Genomic DNA, 14,442 nt, shown 5'->3' on the forward strand with positions numbered 1-14,442 from the left:
TTTACAGCGTCTGGTGTAAATTTACGCTTTTTAAAACATGCGGTCAGTGTATTTCCTCCTTAAAGTGGCCATGTTTGATTTCTGTAATGAAAACTGGGGACGTCTCTGATTTTGTTGCCAAAGCTGTACTACAGGACCGGGTAAATACAGCTTGTTGCGCTAAACTTTTTTTACTCCATCTTAATTTACCGAAATTGGGGCCATTTCCAGGGACAGCTGTTGCCTGGGACAGGTCCTCCAAAACAAGGTATGTCCCCAGAAATGAAGGACATCTGGTCCCCCTACAGGAGGGGCGGAGTGATATTAGACATTTGGTAGGAATGTGTAATGAAACTTATAATCCGGTGCGTTTTTATATGTGGACAAAGACACACAGCACGTACATTCACGGTGCGCCTTATAGTCCGATAAATACGGTACAGGAGAAAACGGTAAGAACCTCAAACCAACAACATGATGTTGTGTTCTTCATGGTTCCCTCTTCTTCGTCCCGGTCTAGGTTTGAGAACCTGGAGCCGGAGATGAACAGCCAGGCCTCCCGGGTGGCTGTGGTGAACCAGGTGGCCCGGCAGCTGATCCACAGCGGACATCCCAGTGAGAAGGAGATCAAAGCCCAGCAGGACAAGCTCAACACCAGGTAATCAGCCCGGCTCAGGTAAACCAGGGAAAGACCGCTCCAACGGCGCAGATGGTGAGCTTCTCTTTGTTCAGGTGGAGTCAGTTCAGAGACCTGGTGGACCAGAAGAAGGAGAACCTGAACTCGGCTCTGGAGGTCCAGAACTACCACCTGGAGTGCAACGAGACCAAGTCCTGGATCAAGGAGAAGACCAAGGTACCGTACACCTCTCTTTCACCCGGTTCCCCTCAGAAAGCCCGTCTGGACATCCACCCTCTGCTCCAGGTGATTGAGTCCACCCAGGAGCTGGGCAACGATCTGGCCGGGGTCATGGCCCTGCAGAGGAAGCTGACCGGCATGGAGCGGGACCTGGTGGCCATCGAGGACAAGCTGAAGGACCTGGAGAAAGAGGCGGAGCGGCTGGCATCCCAACACCCGGAGGAGTCCGAGGCCATCAGGGCGCGGCTGGCGGAGATCACGGGGGTCTGGGACGAGATGAAGGTAGGGCCGTCTCTCCGTCTCACAGGTGAGTTCCAGGTACCTGCGGACGTCTGCTGATCCTCCGTCTGTCTCCAGGGAACGCTGAAGAACCGCGAGGAGTCTCTGGGAGAGGCGAGCAAGCTGCAGCAGTTCCTGCGCGAGCTGGACGACTTCCAGTCGTGGCTGTCCAGGACGCAGACGGCCATCGCCTCGGAGGACATGCCCAACACGCTGAGCGAGGCCGAGAAGCTGCTGGCCCAGCACGAGAACATCAAGAACGAGATCCGCAACTACGAGGAGGACTACCAGAAGATGCGGGACATGGGGGAGATGGTGACGCAGGGCCAGACGGACGCCCAGTACATGTTCCTGAGGCAGCGTCTGCAGGCGCTGGACACCGGCTGGAACGAGCTGCACAAGATGTGGGAGAACCGGCAGAACCTGCTGTCCCAGTCCCACGCCTACCAGCTCTTCCTGAGGGACACCAAGCAGGCCGAGGCCTTCCTCAACAACCAGGTGACCCTTCCTCACGTCGTACCTTTGTTTGTGCCAGCAGCAGAGGGAAGCACGGCTCTGCAGGTCCGTTCATGGTGCAGAACCTTTTATCCAGGCGGGAGAATCACTGCTCCTCCTGCAGCTCTTCAGGCCGCTGATGTTCATGGAGCTCGTCAGAAAGAGTTTCATCCCACAGTTTGGTCTCTAACTCTAGATTTTCTAATTTGGGGATGAAAATATGGAGAAAACCAGACTAAATGATTAGAAGGTGTGATGCTGCCACCTGCTGGTGTTTGACCTTCAGTAAGCTGTTAATTTCAGGGATGTTACAGTAAATCAGTTCTCTGAATGACGCTGCCTGACCCAACCAGGAGGTTTGGTCTGAATCTGCTGGTAATAACCTGTTAAATTTAAACGAAGGGAAACCTTAAAGAGATGCGGAATGTCTTTGTCAATGTCAAATTTATTTATATAGCACTTTAAAAACAGGTGTAAAACTGCACCAAAGTGCTGTAGAAGAACGACAATAACACAAATAGATAAAAACAGACGGTATCAAAACAATACTTCAAATAAATGCAAAGAATAAATATGAGTTTTAAGAAGCGATTTAAAATGGTCTGTGGTCAGATCTAATGTGGAAAGATAAATTGTTCCATAGAAAAGGAGCAACAACAGAAAAGGCCGATCTCCTTTCCTCTTAATTCAGTTGTAAATAATCATTAGCAGCTGATTATTTGATCAAAGGGTTCTGGACACAGACTGAAATATAAAAGGTCCCGAAGATCAGGGGGAGCTTAGCCATTTAAAACTTAATAAGTTAATGAGAGAATCTTAAAATCTATTCAATAAAAGACGGTCAGCCAGTGTAAGGAGGCCAGCAAAGGCCTTATATGGTCATGCTTCCTGGTTCCTGTGAGAACCGCCGTTCTGCTGTGTTCTGGATCATTAGAAGTCGCTGCCTCTGTGATTTATTCACGCCTCTATAGAATAAAATGCAGTAATCCAAGAGAGATGTAATGAAGGCATGGATAAGTCCCTCAGAGTCCTTCAAACTAAAATAAGATTTAACTTTTCTAAAATCCACAGGTGATTAAAAACTTGATTTAACGACAGCTAACATTTGGGCTTTAGCGCCTATCTTTAGATCAAATATCCAGGGAATGATCAGCAGCAGAGACCCCCCCCCCCCCCCCCCCCTCTGGAGCCTGGGGGGTCTGGGCTGAGCCTAACTCTGGGTAACGGGGTAACGTCTCGCTGCGTTTGTCCTCCAGGAGTACGTCCTGGCTCACACCGAGATGCCCACCACCCTGGAGGGGGCGGAGGCCGCCATCAAGAAGCAGGAGGACTTCATGACCACGATGGACGCCAACGAGGAGAAGATCAGCGGCGTGGTGGACACTGGGCGCCGCCTGGTCGCCGACGGAAACATCAACGCCGAGCGCATCCAGGAGAAGGTGGACTCCATCGACCAGAGGTAGATCCAGAATGTCTCTACTGGAAACTTTCAGATAAATGTGAGGAAAGCTGTCTCTGGTTAAGTTCTTCAGTTTTGTTCTTCAGACACAAGAAGAACCGACAGGCAGCAAAAGATCTGCTGACTCGGCTGAAGGACAACAGGGACCTGCAGAAGTTCCTGCAGGACTGCCAGGAGGTGAGGACCTTAGGATGAGAGATGTTTGTCCTGATGGGACGGTGTCTGCTGTGGTCACTGACCTCCTGGCTGTCCCCAGCTGTCCCTCTGGATCAACGAGAAGATGCTGACGGCCCAGGACATGACGTACGACGAGGCCAGGAACCTCCACAGCAAGTGGCTCAAACACCAGGCCTTCATGGCCGAGCTGCAGTCCAACAAGGAGTGGCTGGACAAGATCGAGAAGGTCAGGAGGGAATTATGGGGAACAGGCGGAGGAACGTCTGACATAAAAAAGCTTTACTGGCTTCAGGAAACATCTCTGCTGGAACTAAAACACTTAAAACTTTCTGTGTTTGAGTAAGAAAATATACTTTGATTAAAGTATAAAGTACAGATTTAAATCTCTAAAGTTATTTTCATACAAAGTTAATGTTTTATAAATTGTGTCTAGTTTAATTTAGCTTGATTTTCCTATTTTTACATGTCTTTTCTTGGTTTGAATGTATCCAAGTTGAGCCTAATTGATTTTATTCTAACATCGATCAGTTAGCTAACCTCATGGTCTTAGTTGAGCTGAATTTAACGTTAGCTTACCGGCTCACCTTGATTTAGCCTAAATTATTGGACCTAGCTTAGTCTAAATTAGCTTTGGGTAGATTCTTAATTTAAATGTACTTTATTCAATCTTAGTTTAGCTTTTATTTTGTCTCAGTTAAACCATGTTGTAAATCTAATCTGCAGAGATGACCTTGCCTTAGTATACTTCAAGTTAATTTTATTAAGTATACGATTAGGTCTTATATTAAAATCTTAGTTTTAATGTACTTAGTCTTAGATTTCTGTTTATACTTTTCAGTAGCCTATAAATCAAGTTTACTTCACTATACTATTGTTAAGTATATGTGACATAGTATCTAAGAGTAAACGTAAAGTACACTGCCTCATTTTAAGTAGGTTATACAATAAGTATACTGGTAGAAGGCTTACATTTGAATAAACTACTTTTTGCTAATGGTTAATTGGTCTGATTTAACCCATTTAGCTTGTTTGGTTTTACTTATTTTTATCTTAGTTTCAATTAATTTAACCTAGCTTATCATATTTTGACTGTATCCCATGCTAGCAGATAGCTTTAGCTATTTTATTTATTGTTGTGTTCTCTTAGCTTAGTCTGTTGAGATGACATTAATTGATCTAATTTAGGCAGTTAAACTTTTTCTGGTTTTAATATCTGGTTTTAATTTAGTTTCTTGGCAATTAACTTGTCTATTTTTTAACGTTTTAAAGTTATATTTTAATTTTATCTTTTACTAGCCGCTAGCTTTAGTGTCTTGTTGTAGTTTTCTCTTATTGCAGCTTAGTCCATCTTACATTAACCCAGGCTACATTTCCTGATTAAATCAAATTCAATTACATGTAGTTAACCCAAACTGAGGTTATCTTGCTCCATGCTAACCTAACTAATTTAGTTTCTCCCCGTTTAGGCTCTGTTTGTCATTTTGTTTAATATTTATTTAGTATTGAGTTTATTACATCTTATTATAAGCCAGTCTTAGTTTTTCCTGTCTCTTCTGACGTAAACTCTCCCTAACTTACCTTTAAACTACATATTCTTACGTGAGCGTCTGTGGAATGGCTGCAGGACGGCCAGGCGCTGACGGCGGAGAAGCCAGAGACGGAGGCCATGGTGAAGGAGAAGCTGGCGTCCCTGCAGACCATGTGGGACAACCTGGAGTCCACCACCCAGACCAAGGCCAAGTGTCTGTTTGACGCCAACAAGGCGGAGCTGTTCACGCAGAGCTGCGCCGACCTGGACAAGTGGCTGACGGGTCTGGACGGGCAGCTGCAGTCCGACGACTTCGGCAAAGACCTGACCTCCGTCAACATCATGCTGAAGAAGCAGCAGGTGAGGAGATGGAGGCGTTTCACAGGTTCTTGCTTTGGAAAACAGTTAAAAAAAGCTGCTATTTAGGGAGTTTTCTGGTTGGTTAGGTTTGTAGGGGAACCCCAGACCTCTGGGGGACCGATAGTTTTGGTTCCTGGTGAGAAGCTAACACCACATAACTGCCTCTGTGTTAACAGTAAAGACCCAAACCTGTTAAAGGACAGAAGTTATGGACATTTTTCTAAAGCATGTGGATGAGTCACTTTTCTATAGTGACTCTGATGGGAGGAGCCGACTTGATCTTACTCCTCACATCTCCTTTGGTTTCTGAAGTCTACATTTTAATCATGTCTCAGTAAACTGACCCTGGTGTCTTCTATCCTCTGCGGCTCCTTGGACTCTGACAGGCGGTGACGAACCACCAGGAGTCTTTAACAGCAGCTCCAGATGTTTTTAACGCTGCTATAAAATAGAAATAGCAGATTTTCATGTTGGATGTGAGGAAAATTCAGCATGAAGTTAACATAAGAAGGTAGAAACATGGAGGCTGGATGTTTCCTCGCCGTCTGACCTGATAAAGATGAAGATGTTGAGGTGAATAAATTACCAGTGGAGTGTTTGGGAGGTTCGGTTCAGCCATGTTGAAATAAGCCGGCTCTGTATCCAGGTACCCAGTGTAGATCTCCCAGTGGAGATGTATGAGAAGATGTTTGACTCTCTTTGTAAAATCTGGTTTTTAATAATTCAGTCAAAGTTTAATCTGTTTCTATTTCCACCTTTCATACTGATTTTTATTTAAGCTTGTCCTAATCGGCCATTTTAAACGCTGCTCAGTGTGTTTTCAGTTGTGTTCCCTTTAAATTCCTGAGCAGAAGCTGCTGGTGTTTCAGTCATGAGGGTGGAAGTCTTAGTTATGTAATTCACACTCCGCTCCATAACTTATGTAATCTGCCGTTGGAGCAGTTCCTGCTCTGCTCTGCGGGGATGGACCTTCTCTGGGGGACATGCTGACGTCTGCTGCCCTCCTGCTGGTGGAGGACTCAGATCTGTCCAGGTTAGACCTGTAACGAGCTCGTTAACGACCAGAGATGCTGCAGGCAGGCAGAGATGCTGCAGGCAGAGATGCTGCAGGCAGGCAGAGATGCTGCAGGCAGGCAGAGATGCTGCAGGCAGGCAGAGATGCTGCAGGCAGGCAGAGATGCTGCAGGCAGGCAGAGATGCTGCAGGCAGAGATGCTGCAGGCAGGCAGAGATGCTGCAGGCAGGCAGAGATGCTGCAGGCAGAGATGCTGCAGGCAGAGATGCTGCAGGCAGAGATGCTGCAGGCAGAGATGCTGCAGGCAGGCAGAGATGCAGCAGGCAGGCAGAGATGCTGCAGGCAGGCAGAGATGCTGCAGGCAGGCAGAGATGCTGCAGGCAGGCAGAGATGCTGCAGGCAGGCAGAGATGCTGCAGGCAGGCAGAGATGCTGCAGGCAGGCAGAGATGCTGCAGGCAGGCAGAGATGCTGCAGGCAGGCAGGGATGCTGCAGGCAGGCAGAGGTGCTGCAGGCAGGCAGAGGTGCTGCAGGCAGAGATGCTGCAGGCAGAGATGCTGCAGGCAGGCAGAGATGCTGCAGGCAGGCAGAGATGCTGCAGGCAGGCAGAGATGCTGCAGGCAGGCAGAGATGCTGCAGGCAGGCAGAGATGCAGCAGGCAGAGATGCTGCAGGCAGAGATGCAGCAGGCAGAGATGCTGCAGGCAGGCAGAGATGCTGCAGGCAGGCAGAGATGCTGCAGGCAGGCAGAGGTGCTGCAGGCAGAGATGCTGCAGGCAGAGATGCAGCAGGCAGAGATGCTGCAGGCAGGCAGAGATGCTGCAGGCAGGCAGAGATGCTGCAGGCAGGCAGAGGTGCTGCAGGCAGGCAGAGGTGCTGCAGGCAGAGATGCTGCAGGCAGAGATGCTGCAGGCAGGCAGAGATGCTGCAGGCAGGCAGAGATGCTGCAGGCAGGCAGAGATGCTGCAGGCAGGCAGAGATGCTGCAGGCAGGCAGAGATGCTGCAGGCAGGCAGAGATGCTGCAGGCAGAGATGCTGCAGGCAGGCAGAGATGTAGCAGGCAGGCAGAGATGCTGCAGGCAGGCAGAGATGCTGCAGGCAGGCAGAGATGCTGCAGGCAGGCAGAGATGCTGCAGGCAGGCAGAGATGCTGCAGGCAGGCAGAGATGCTGCAGGCAGAGATGCTGCAGGCAGAGATGCTGCAGGCAGAGATGCAGCAGGCAGAGATGCAGCAGGCAGAGATGCTGCAGGCAGAGATGCTGCAGGCAGAGATGCAGCAGGCAGAGATGCAGCAGGCAGAGATGCTGCAGGCAGAGATGCTGCAGGCAGAGATGCTGCAGGCAGGCAGAGATGCTGCAGGCAGGCAGAGATGCTGCAGGCAGGCAGAGATGCTGCAGGCAGAGATGCAGGCAGGCAGAGATGCAGCGAGCCCCGCCGATCGATGCTGCTGCTGCTGCCTCTTCGTCACGTCTGAGCCGTAGTCTTCTGCAGAGCAGTGAGACGTCCTCGTTATCCTCCTGGCTCTGATTGCTGTTTATTTGCCTCCGTCTCAGCTGCTTATCACTCAGATGCTCCTGTCTTTATTGCTTTTTCTCCTCTGAGTCAGAGGCAAACACGCTTTATGGGTCGGAGAAGATGAGGCCAGTTCCCTGATGGCTTTAGAGAATATCAGCTTCTTCATTCTGCCTTACCAGAGAACATTTCAGCTGTTTCCATCTCCTCTTCATAATGTCCCAACACGTGGTGGTAAAGGCACGCTGTGCTCCTCCTGCAGATGCTGGAGAGCCAGGTGGAGGTGCGTCAGAAGGAGGTGGAGGAGCTGCAGAAACAGTCCCAGGCCCTCAGCCAGGAGGGCAAAGGCTCGGACGAGGCCGACGGCCAGAGGGTCACCGTGGAGAAGAAGTTCCAGGCGCTGCTGGCGCCGCTGAAGATGAGGCGGGACAACCTGATGGCCTCCCGCGAGATCCACCAGTTCAACCGAGACGTGGAGGACGAGATCGTAAGTGACCTCCGCTGGTTCTGGTGGGAGGTTCTGGACCACTTCCACTTTATAGAGAGGAAGAGGAAGAGGAGCTTCTGTCAGTCCTACTTCTGCTTTTATAGAAGTAGAAGTCAGTTTACAGGAACGTTCTCCTCAGATCCATCAAAGTTTGCCTTTAATTGGCGCTGCTGGTCCCCTCGTTAAGAGGCGGCGCTGATTTAAAGGTTCTGGTCTGGATAGGAACCTTCAGATCAAAGCGTTTATTACGGCTGATGTTTGGATTCATCACACAGATTTCCCTGCAGCCACAGCAGCAGGTCACAGACGCTCCTCAGTCTGATACCAGGCATCCGTTTTACTGCATGCATCCTTTAAATGACTGAAGGTTCTGGGCCCAGACCCGATGAGGCTTTCCTCAGAACCACCAGAACCTCACCAGGAGAGGCAGGTCCATCAGAGTCCTGCTCAGGTTCTGCCTCTGGTGCAGCTTTCCAGCCGTTAATAAGCTTTACTGTTTTAAACTCATCAACATCAGCCAGAGCTCCCTGATGAAGGACGGACTGAGACGGGTCGGACCTGCAGACGTCTGTCTCCGTCCTGCATTTGGTGACCGGCTCTGCTCAGGTTGTCCTTTAGATGAAGTAATTAGAGACGTGCTTCCTGTAACGGTTCCTTTAAACCGACCTGGACCAGCCAGCGTAGCGCCGCGGTGCAGCTGATCCTGGACCAGCTCCTGCAGACAGACTGAAGGTGTCTCCCTCTCTCTCTCTGTGTCTCCAGCTCTGGGTGGAGGAGAGGATGACTCTGGCCTCGTCCACCGACCACGGACACAACCTGCAGACGGTGCAGCTGCTCATCAAGAAGAACCAGGTAACAGCCGCTCTTGCACTACAAAAAGGACCTAAAAGTAAGTAAAGTTTTCTTGAAATTAGTGTAATTTTCTTTGATTTGAGCAGCTAAATAAGACTATTTGCCAATAGGATGAGTATTTTTACCCCTAAAATAAAATAATTAGATATCCTGCACATGAAATAAGACGGTGGAGATAAATTGTTCTTATTTTGAGTGAGAAAATCTTATTCCATTGGCAAATAGTCTTATTTACCTGCTCAGATCAAGGATAAATACATTTCAAGAAAGTTTTCCTTACTTTGAGTTCCTTTTTGCAGTGTGGTGCATGTGGAGAACATGACGTCCATTTAGGACGTTTTCCTAGACAGTGAGAAACTGACTGTCACTGCCGTCTGGTGACAGCCTGATGTTCTGTGTGAACCCGTTTTATTCTGGAAGAGTTTAGGTCCAGAGTTTGTGCAGATGTTGGTGTTCTGGTAGAAGCTGATAAAGCCAGCTGTGATCCTCCCTCAGACGCTGCAGAAGGAGATCCAGGGCCACCAGCCGCGCTACGACGACATCTTCCAGCGCAGCCAGCAGGTGCTGCGGGCCGGCAGCCCCACGGCCGAGCCCATCCGCCAGAGGCTGGGGGAGCTGCAGGCTCTGTGGGAGCAGATCAGGGAGGAGACGCAGAGGAGGCACGGCCGCCTCAGCCAGGCCCACCAGGCCCAGCAGTACTACTTTGATGCCGCCGAGGCCGAGGCCTGGATGAGCGAGCAGGAGCTCTACATGATGTCTGAGGAGAAGGCCAAGGTGAGGAGGAGGAGGAGGAGGAGGAGGAGGAGAAGGAGGAGAGGAGGAGAGGAGGAAGAGAGGGAGAGGAGGAGAGGAGGAGAGGAGAAGCTCTACATGATGTCTGAGGAGAAGGCCAAGGTGAGGAGGAGGAGGAGGAGGAGGAGGAGAGGAGGAGGAGAGGAGCTATACATGATGTCTGAGGAGAAGGCCAAGGTGAGGAGGAGGAGGGGGGGGGGGGGGGGGGGGGGAGGAGGAAGAGGAGGAGGAGGAGGAGGAGGAGCAGGAGCTCTACATGATGTCTGAGGAGAAGGCCAAGGGGAGGAGGAGAGGGGAGGAGGAGGAGGAGAGGAAGAGCTATACATGATGTCTGAGGAGAAGGCCAAGGTGAGGAGGAGGAGGAGGAGAGGAGGGGGAGGAGAGGAGGAGGAGAGGAGGAGGAGAGGGAGAGGAGGAGCTCTTCATGATGTCTGAGGAGAAGGCCAAGGTGAGGAGGAGAGGAGGAGGAGGAGGAGGAGGAGGAGGAGGAGCCTACAGCGGAGCCTCTAATGAGAAAATGTAGAAAGCTGGAAATTCTCTGGCATGAGGCAAAGAAAGCAGGTCAGGAAGTTTAATTGATTTATCTAACGAGGCAGCAGGCGTTAATTAGCATAAACTCAGTCATAAACATGTTAATACGTCAGATTTGCTTCTCCAGTTATAGGTGGAGGATAGAAAACTGGATTAAAATATAATATCTGTTAAATAATGAATTAAAAATGATCCCAGATGAAATTAAAAACATGCAACAGTCACTAAAGTCTATCAGTTCTCATCAGTGAGTCTCTGGTTCATGGAGTCAGTAGCGTCCCTCTGTTCTCCAGTGTTCTCTAAGCTCTGGATGCAGCAGAACTAACGACGTTCTCTCTGCTTCTCCAGCTCTGATTTCATGTAATGAAGTTATTCAGCAGGAGAGGACTCACCAAATTTAAACACTAACATCCAGATACTTAATCCTGATTGGCCGGGTAGATAAATATTCAGTGACTTTTTATTTACTCTCCTGATTGTAGTTTATTACTTCCTGTTTGCATCTAGTTGCAGTTTTCAAATAGTTTTTATAAACTTTTTGTTTAAATTATTATTTTTTTTACATGCGTTTGTGAATGTACTCTAACAGCTAAAACTAATATTTCTGCAGTTTTCTTCCTGCCTTATAATCTATGTCTGTATTTCTATCTACAGACGTTGATAGGAGACGTTTAATCAGCTCTGAGTCAAACTAATCAAAGATCTAAATAGTTTCAGCTGCTCTTCTGCATCATATTATTATATTATAAATTAAAAGCTAACAAGCCCTTAGTTTCTGATGGATCTAGTCACTTTAAGACAATTTGGTGTATCCAGGAATCCTGTATAACTGTAAACTGCAGACGATGTTAGAGATGCTATGGAGAATCAGTTTCTCTCTGATGAAGCAGAGATCAGCAGGATGCTGAGGCCTCATCCTGTGGTGCACCACACAGTTTATCCTGGTTTTAGTTTCTGTGTTGTTGGAGGTTATTAGTTCATGTTAGAGTCACGTTTCTCTGTTCCTGTCCCTCATTATTCATTTAATGACTAAAGAGGCTGAACACAGACGGTGTTTATCAATCTGCTGAGCTCAGCGCTTTATCAGCTCTGATGCTTTCTGTCTCATCGTGTTCTCAGCTGTTATCTCTAGATGACATTTTATTCTGTCTAAACTCCAGATCAGCCTTTTCTCCTTGTTTTCCAGCACATTCAGACTTTCCTGTAACGCCGTCATGGTCAGCTGTTCTCAGTTTGTCTTCTTCAGGGTTTTTCCTTCACTTTCAGTCTTTTTCTACCTGTTTAACTTTGTTTTAATGTCATTTTTTCAGAGTGAGAACCCCCAGCTTCTCTGTTTCTCCTGTTCCTTTCACTTCCTCCTCTCCGTATCGTTTCCCGTCGCCGTGCTCGGCTGTGATGAAGCCTTCAGCCTCACTCAGCACGGTGTGTCTGTGTCCTCAGGACGAGCAGAGCTCCGTGGCCATGCTGAAGAAGCACCAGATCCTGGAGCAGGCCGTGGAGGACTACGCCGACACCGTCCACCAGCTGTCCAGCACCAGCCGGGGCCTGGTGGCTGCAGAACACCCCGACAGGTCAGGCTCAAGATGATTTCATGGTTCAGACTGGAACCTGCAGGGAGCGAACGGCCTCTGATGTCCTATGATGTTCCTCTGATGTTCCTCTGATGTCCTCTGATGTCCCTCTGATGTTCCTGTGATGTTCCTCTGATATCCCTCTGATGTTCCTCTCATGTTCCTCTGATGTCCTCTGATGTTCCTGTGATGTCCCTGTGATGTTCCTCTGATATCCCTCTGATGTTCCTCTCATGTTCCTCTGATGTCCTCTGATGTTCCTGTGTGATGTTCCTGTGATGTCCTCTGATGTTCCTGTGTGATGTTCCTCTGATGTTCCTCTGATATCCCTCTGATGTTCCTCTGATGTTCCTGTGTGATGTTCCTGTGATGTCCTCTGATGTTCCTGTGTGATGTTCCTCTGATATCCCTCTGATGTTCCTCTGATGTTCCTGTGTGATGTTCCTGTGATGTCCTCTGATGTTCCTGTGTGATGTTCCTCTGATGTCCCTCTGATGTTCCTGTGATGTCCCTGTGATGTTCCTCTGATATCCCTCTGATGTTCCTCTCATGTTCCTCTGATGTCCTCTGATGTTCCTGTGTGATGTTCCTGTGATGTCCTCTGATGTTCCTGTGTGATGTTCCTGTGATGTCCTCTGATGTTCCTGTGTGATGTTCCTCTGATGTTCCTCTGATGTCCTCTGATGTTCCTGTGATGTCCCTCTGATGTCCCTGTGTGATGTTCCTCTGATGTTCCTCTGATGTTCCTCTGATGTTCCTCTGATGTTCCTCTCATGTTCCTCTGATGTTCCTCTCATGTTCCTCCGATCTCCCTCCCTCCTCGGCAGCGAGCGCATCGGCATGCGTCAGTCCCAGGTGGACAAGCTGTACGCGGGCCTGAAGGACCTGGCGGAGGAGCGGCGGGGGAAGCTGGACGAGCGTTTCCGCCTCTTCCAGCTCAACAGGGAGGTGGACGACTTGGAGCAGTGGATCGCAGAGCGGGAGGTGGTGGCCGGCTCCCATGAGCTGGGTCAGGACTACGAGCACGTCACGGTGGGTTCTGGTCCGTCTGGTTCTGCACGGATCATAAAGGAAATATGCTGCCAAAGCAAAAACTAAAGTCTGAAAACAGAGATATGAACAAGCTGAACATGTATAATGTTTAGATTCTATTAATGGAGAAAATGAAAAACTGGAAATGATTATTTTACCATGAAGAGTTTTCACTCATAAATAATTTCCTGCCTTTTTAGCTGAACTACGATATTCTACACAGTTAAACATGTTTTAACACGTCTTGATGCACTTTTTCATCTGTTGGATGTTTTGGGGGATTTGATGCAGGCAGAATCTGTTTTCCTCACAATGTTTAGGATTTTTTACATTTTATTTATTTAATATTAAGAAAGTTTCTAATTATTTGTGTTTGGAAAGTGAACCAGAACCAAAAACATCCACCAGATTTTTACCGTTTCAGGGACTAGTTTCCCCAAAGCTCCAAACCACCGTGCCTTAAAGCTGGTTTTAGTTTTATTTTACTCCATAGTTCCAGCTTTCTTTGTTGTAGTTTATCTTTTAAACTCCTGTCTTTTCCTGGTGGGGGTTTTAGAGACATAGAAAAACAATTTACTGTTATAACTACTTTTATCATTTCAAGGCTCTTCCACAGTCAGTCCAATTAATCCTCCCGTCCGGTTGGTTCAGAGTTTGTCTCTAAGCAAACTCAGCAGCTTTCATGCAGTCATTGCAGCATTCGCTCCTCCTGGATGAACCTGGAGCCACTGTGGACAGTAGCTGACTTTGCAGCAATCCCTCACACGCCCGCAAACAGGGGGGGAAAAACGGGTCTGTTGTCCCGGGCCCAGGACAGAGGGGGGGCCCAAAACTGACTCTGACCAGCAAGCAGCAAGCAGCGCGCGCGTGCGCTGCTTTGCAGAAGCTGCATTAAACTCTCCCTCACAGCACTCTCCTGCTCCCCCTCCCCTCTCCTACATAGCTCAGCGGCGCCAGCCAATCAGCACGCAGGCTCAGCCTGGCCCGTCCACTCTGCTGTTCAAATCAGACTCAGAGAGAGAGAGGGACTGCACGAGCGGAAAAAAACATGAACAGGGAAAGTAGCGCCATTTGGCTAAAATTTAATACCGTAAATGAAATCGGGCTGTATGGTTTGTAAAAAGCCGGTTAAATTCAGTGTTAACACAACAAATTTATATAAGCACGGGAAAAACCATGAGCAAGAAAACGTCGAGCAACAAACGGAGAGGAGACGAAACTTCTCATTGCCCCGACAGACCCACAGACTGACGTTTCAGGCCTCCAGAGAACATCCAGGTAGAACAGAGTGGTCATCTTCAGCAGCAGTTCATGTTAACTTTCAAAGTAGATATTATCTATCATATGTTACTGGAGCCCACACAGAAAATGTAATTAAGACCTTGAAAGAACCCAGTACATATATCCCATTAAAAAGTGTTATTTAAGATAAAATAACATTTACTAATCCTTTATTTATCCCACAACGGGGAAATTTATGGGATTAAAGCAACAGGCAGGTGCACACAACACAGACAAAAT

General features: G+C 48.4%; 1 protein-coding gene across 2 annotated transcripts in view; it reads left to right on the forward strand.

The window, feature by feature from the left end:
- Window positions 1–14,442, forward strand: part of LOC118556222 (spectrin beta chain, non-erythrocytic 1) — a 96,783-nt gene that overhangs the window by 63,773 nt on the left and 18,568 nt on the right. For both annotated transcript variants that reach the window (XM_036126299.1, XM_036126298.1), the window contains 13 exons: window positions 500–637; window positions 712–832; window positions 902–1,117; window positions 1,193–1,612; window positions 2,866–3,068; window positions 3,155–3,245; window positions 3,325–3,471; window positions 4,870–5,133; window positions 7,919–8,143; window positions 8,906–8,995; window positions 9,491–9,769; window positions 11,759–11,889; window positions 12,717–12,921. In XM_036126299.1, the coding sequence (XP_035982192.1) occupies window positions 500–637; window positions 712–832; window positions 902–1,117; window positions 1,193–1,612; window positions 2,866–3,068; window positions 3,155–3,245; window positions 3,325–3,471; window positions 4,870–5,133; window positions 7,919–8,143; window positions 8,906–8,995; window positions 9,491–9,769; window positions 11,759–11,889; window positions 12,717–12,921 (2,530 nt within the window). The remainder of the gene's footprint in view (window positions 1–499; window positions 638–711; window positions 833–901; window positions 1,118–1,192; window positions 1,613–2,865; window positions 3,069–3,154; window positions 3,246–3,324; window positions 3,472–4,869; window positions 5,134–7,918; window positions 8,144–8,905; window positions 8,996–9,490; window positions 9,770–11,758; window positions 11,890–12,716; window positions 12,922–14,442) is intronic.

This window comes from Fundulus heteroclitus, chromosome 22 (genome assembly GCF_011125445.2).
Source record: "Fundulus heteroclitus isolate FHET01 chromosome 22, MU-UCD_Fhet_4.1, whole genome shotgun sequence".
In the NCBI taxonomy this organism is placed as follows: domain Eukaryota; kingdom Metazoa; phylum Chordata; class Actinopteri; order Cyprinodontiformes; family Fundulidae; genus Fundulus; species Fundulus heteroclitus.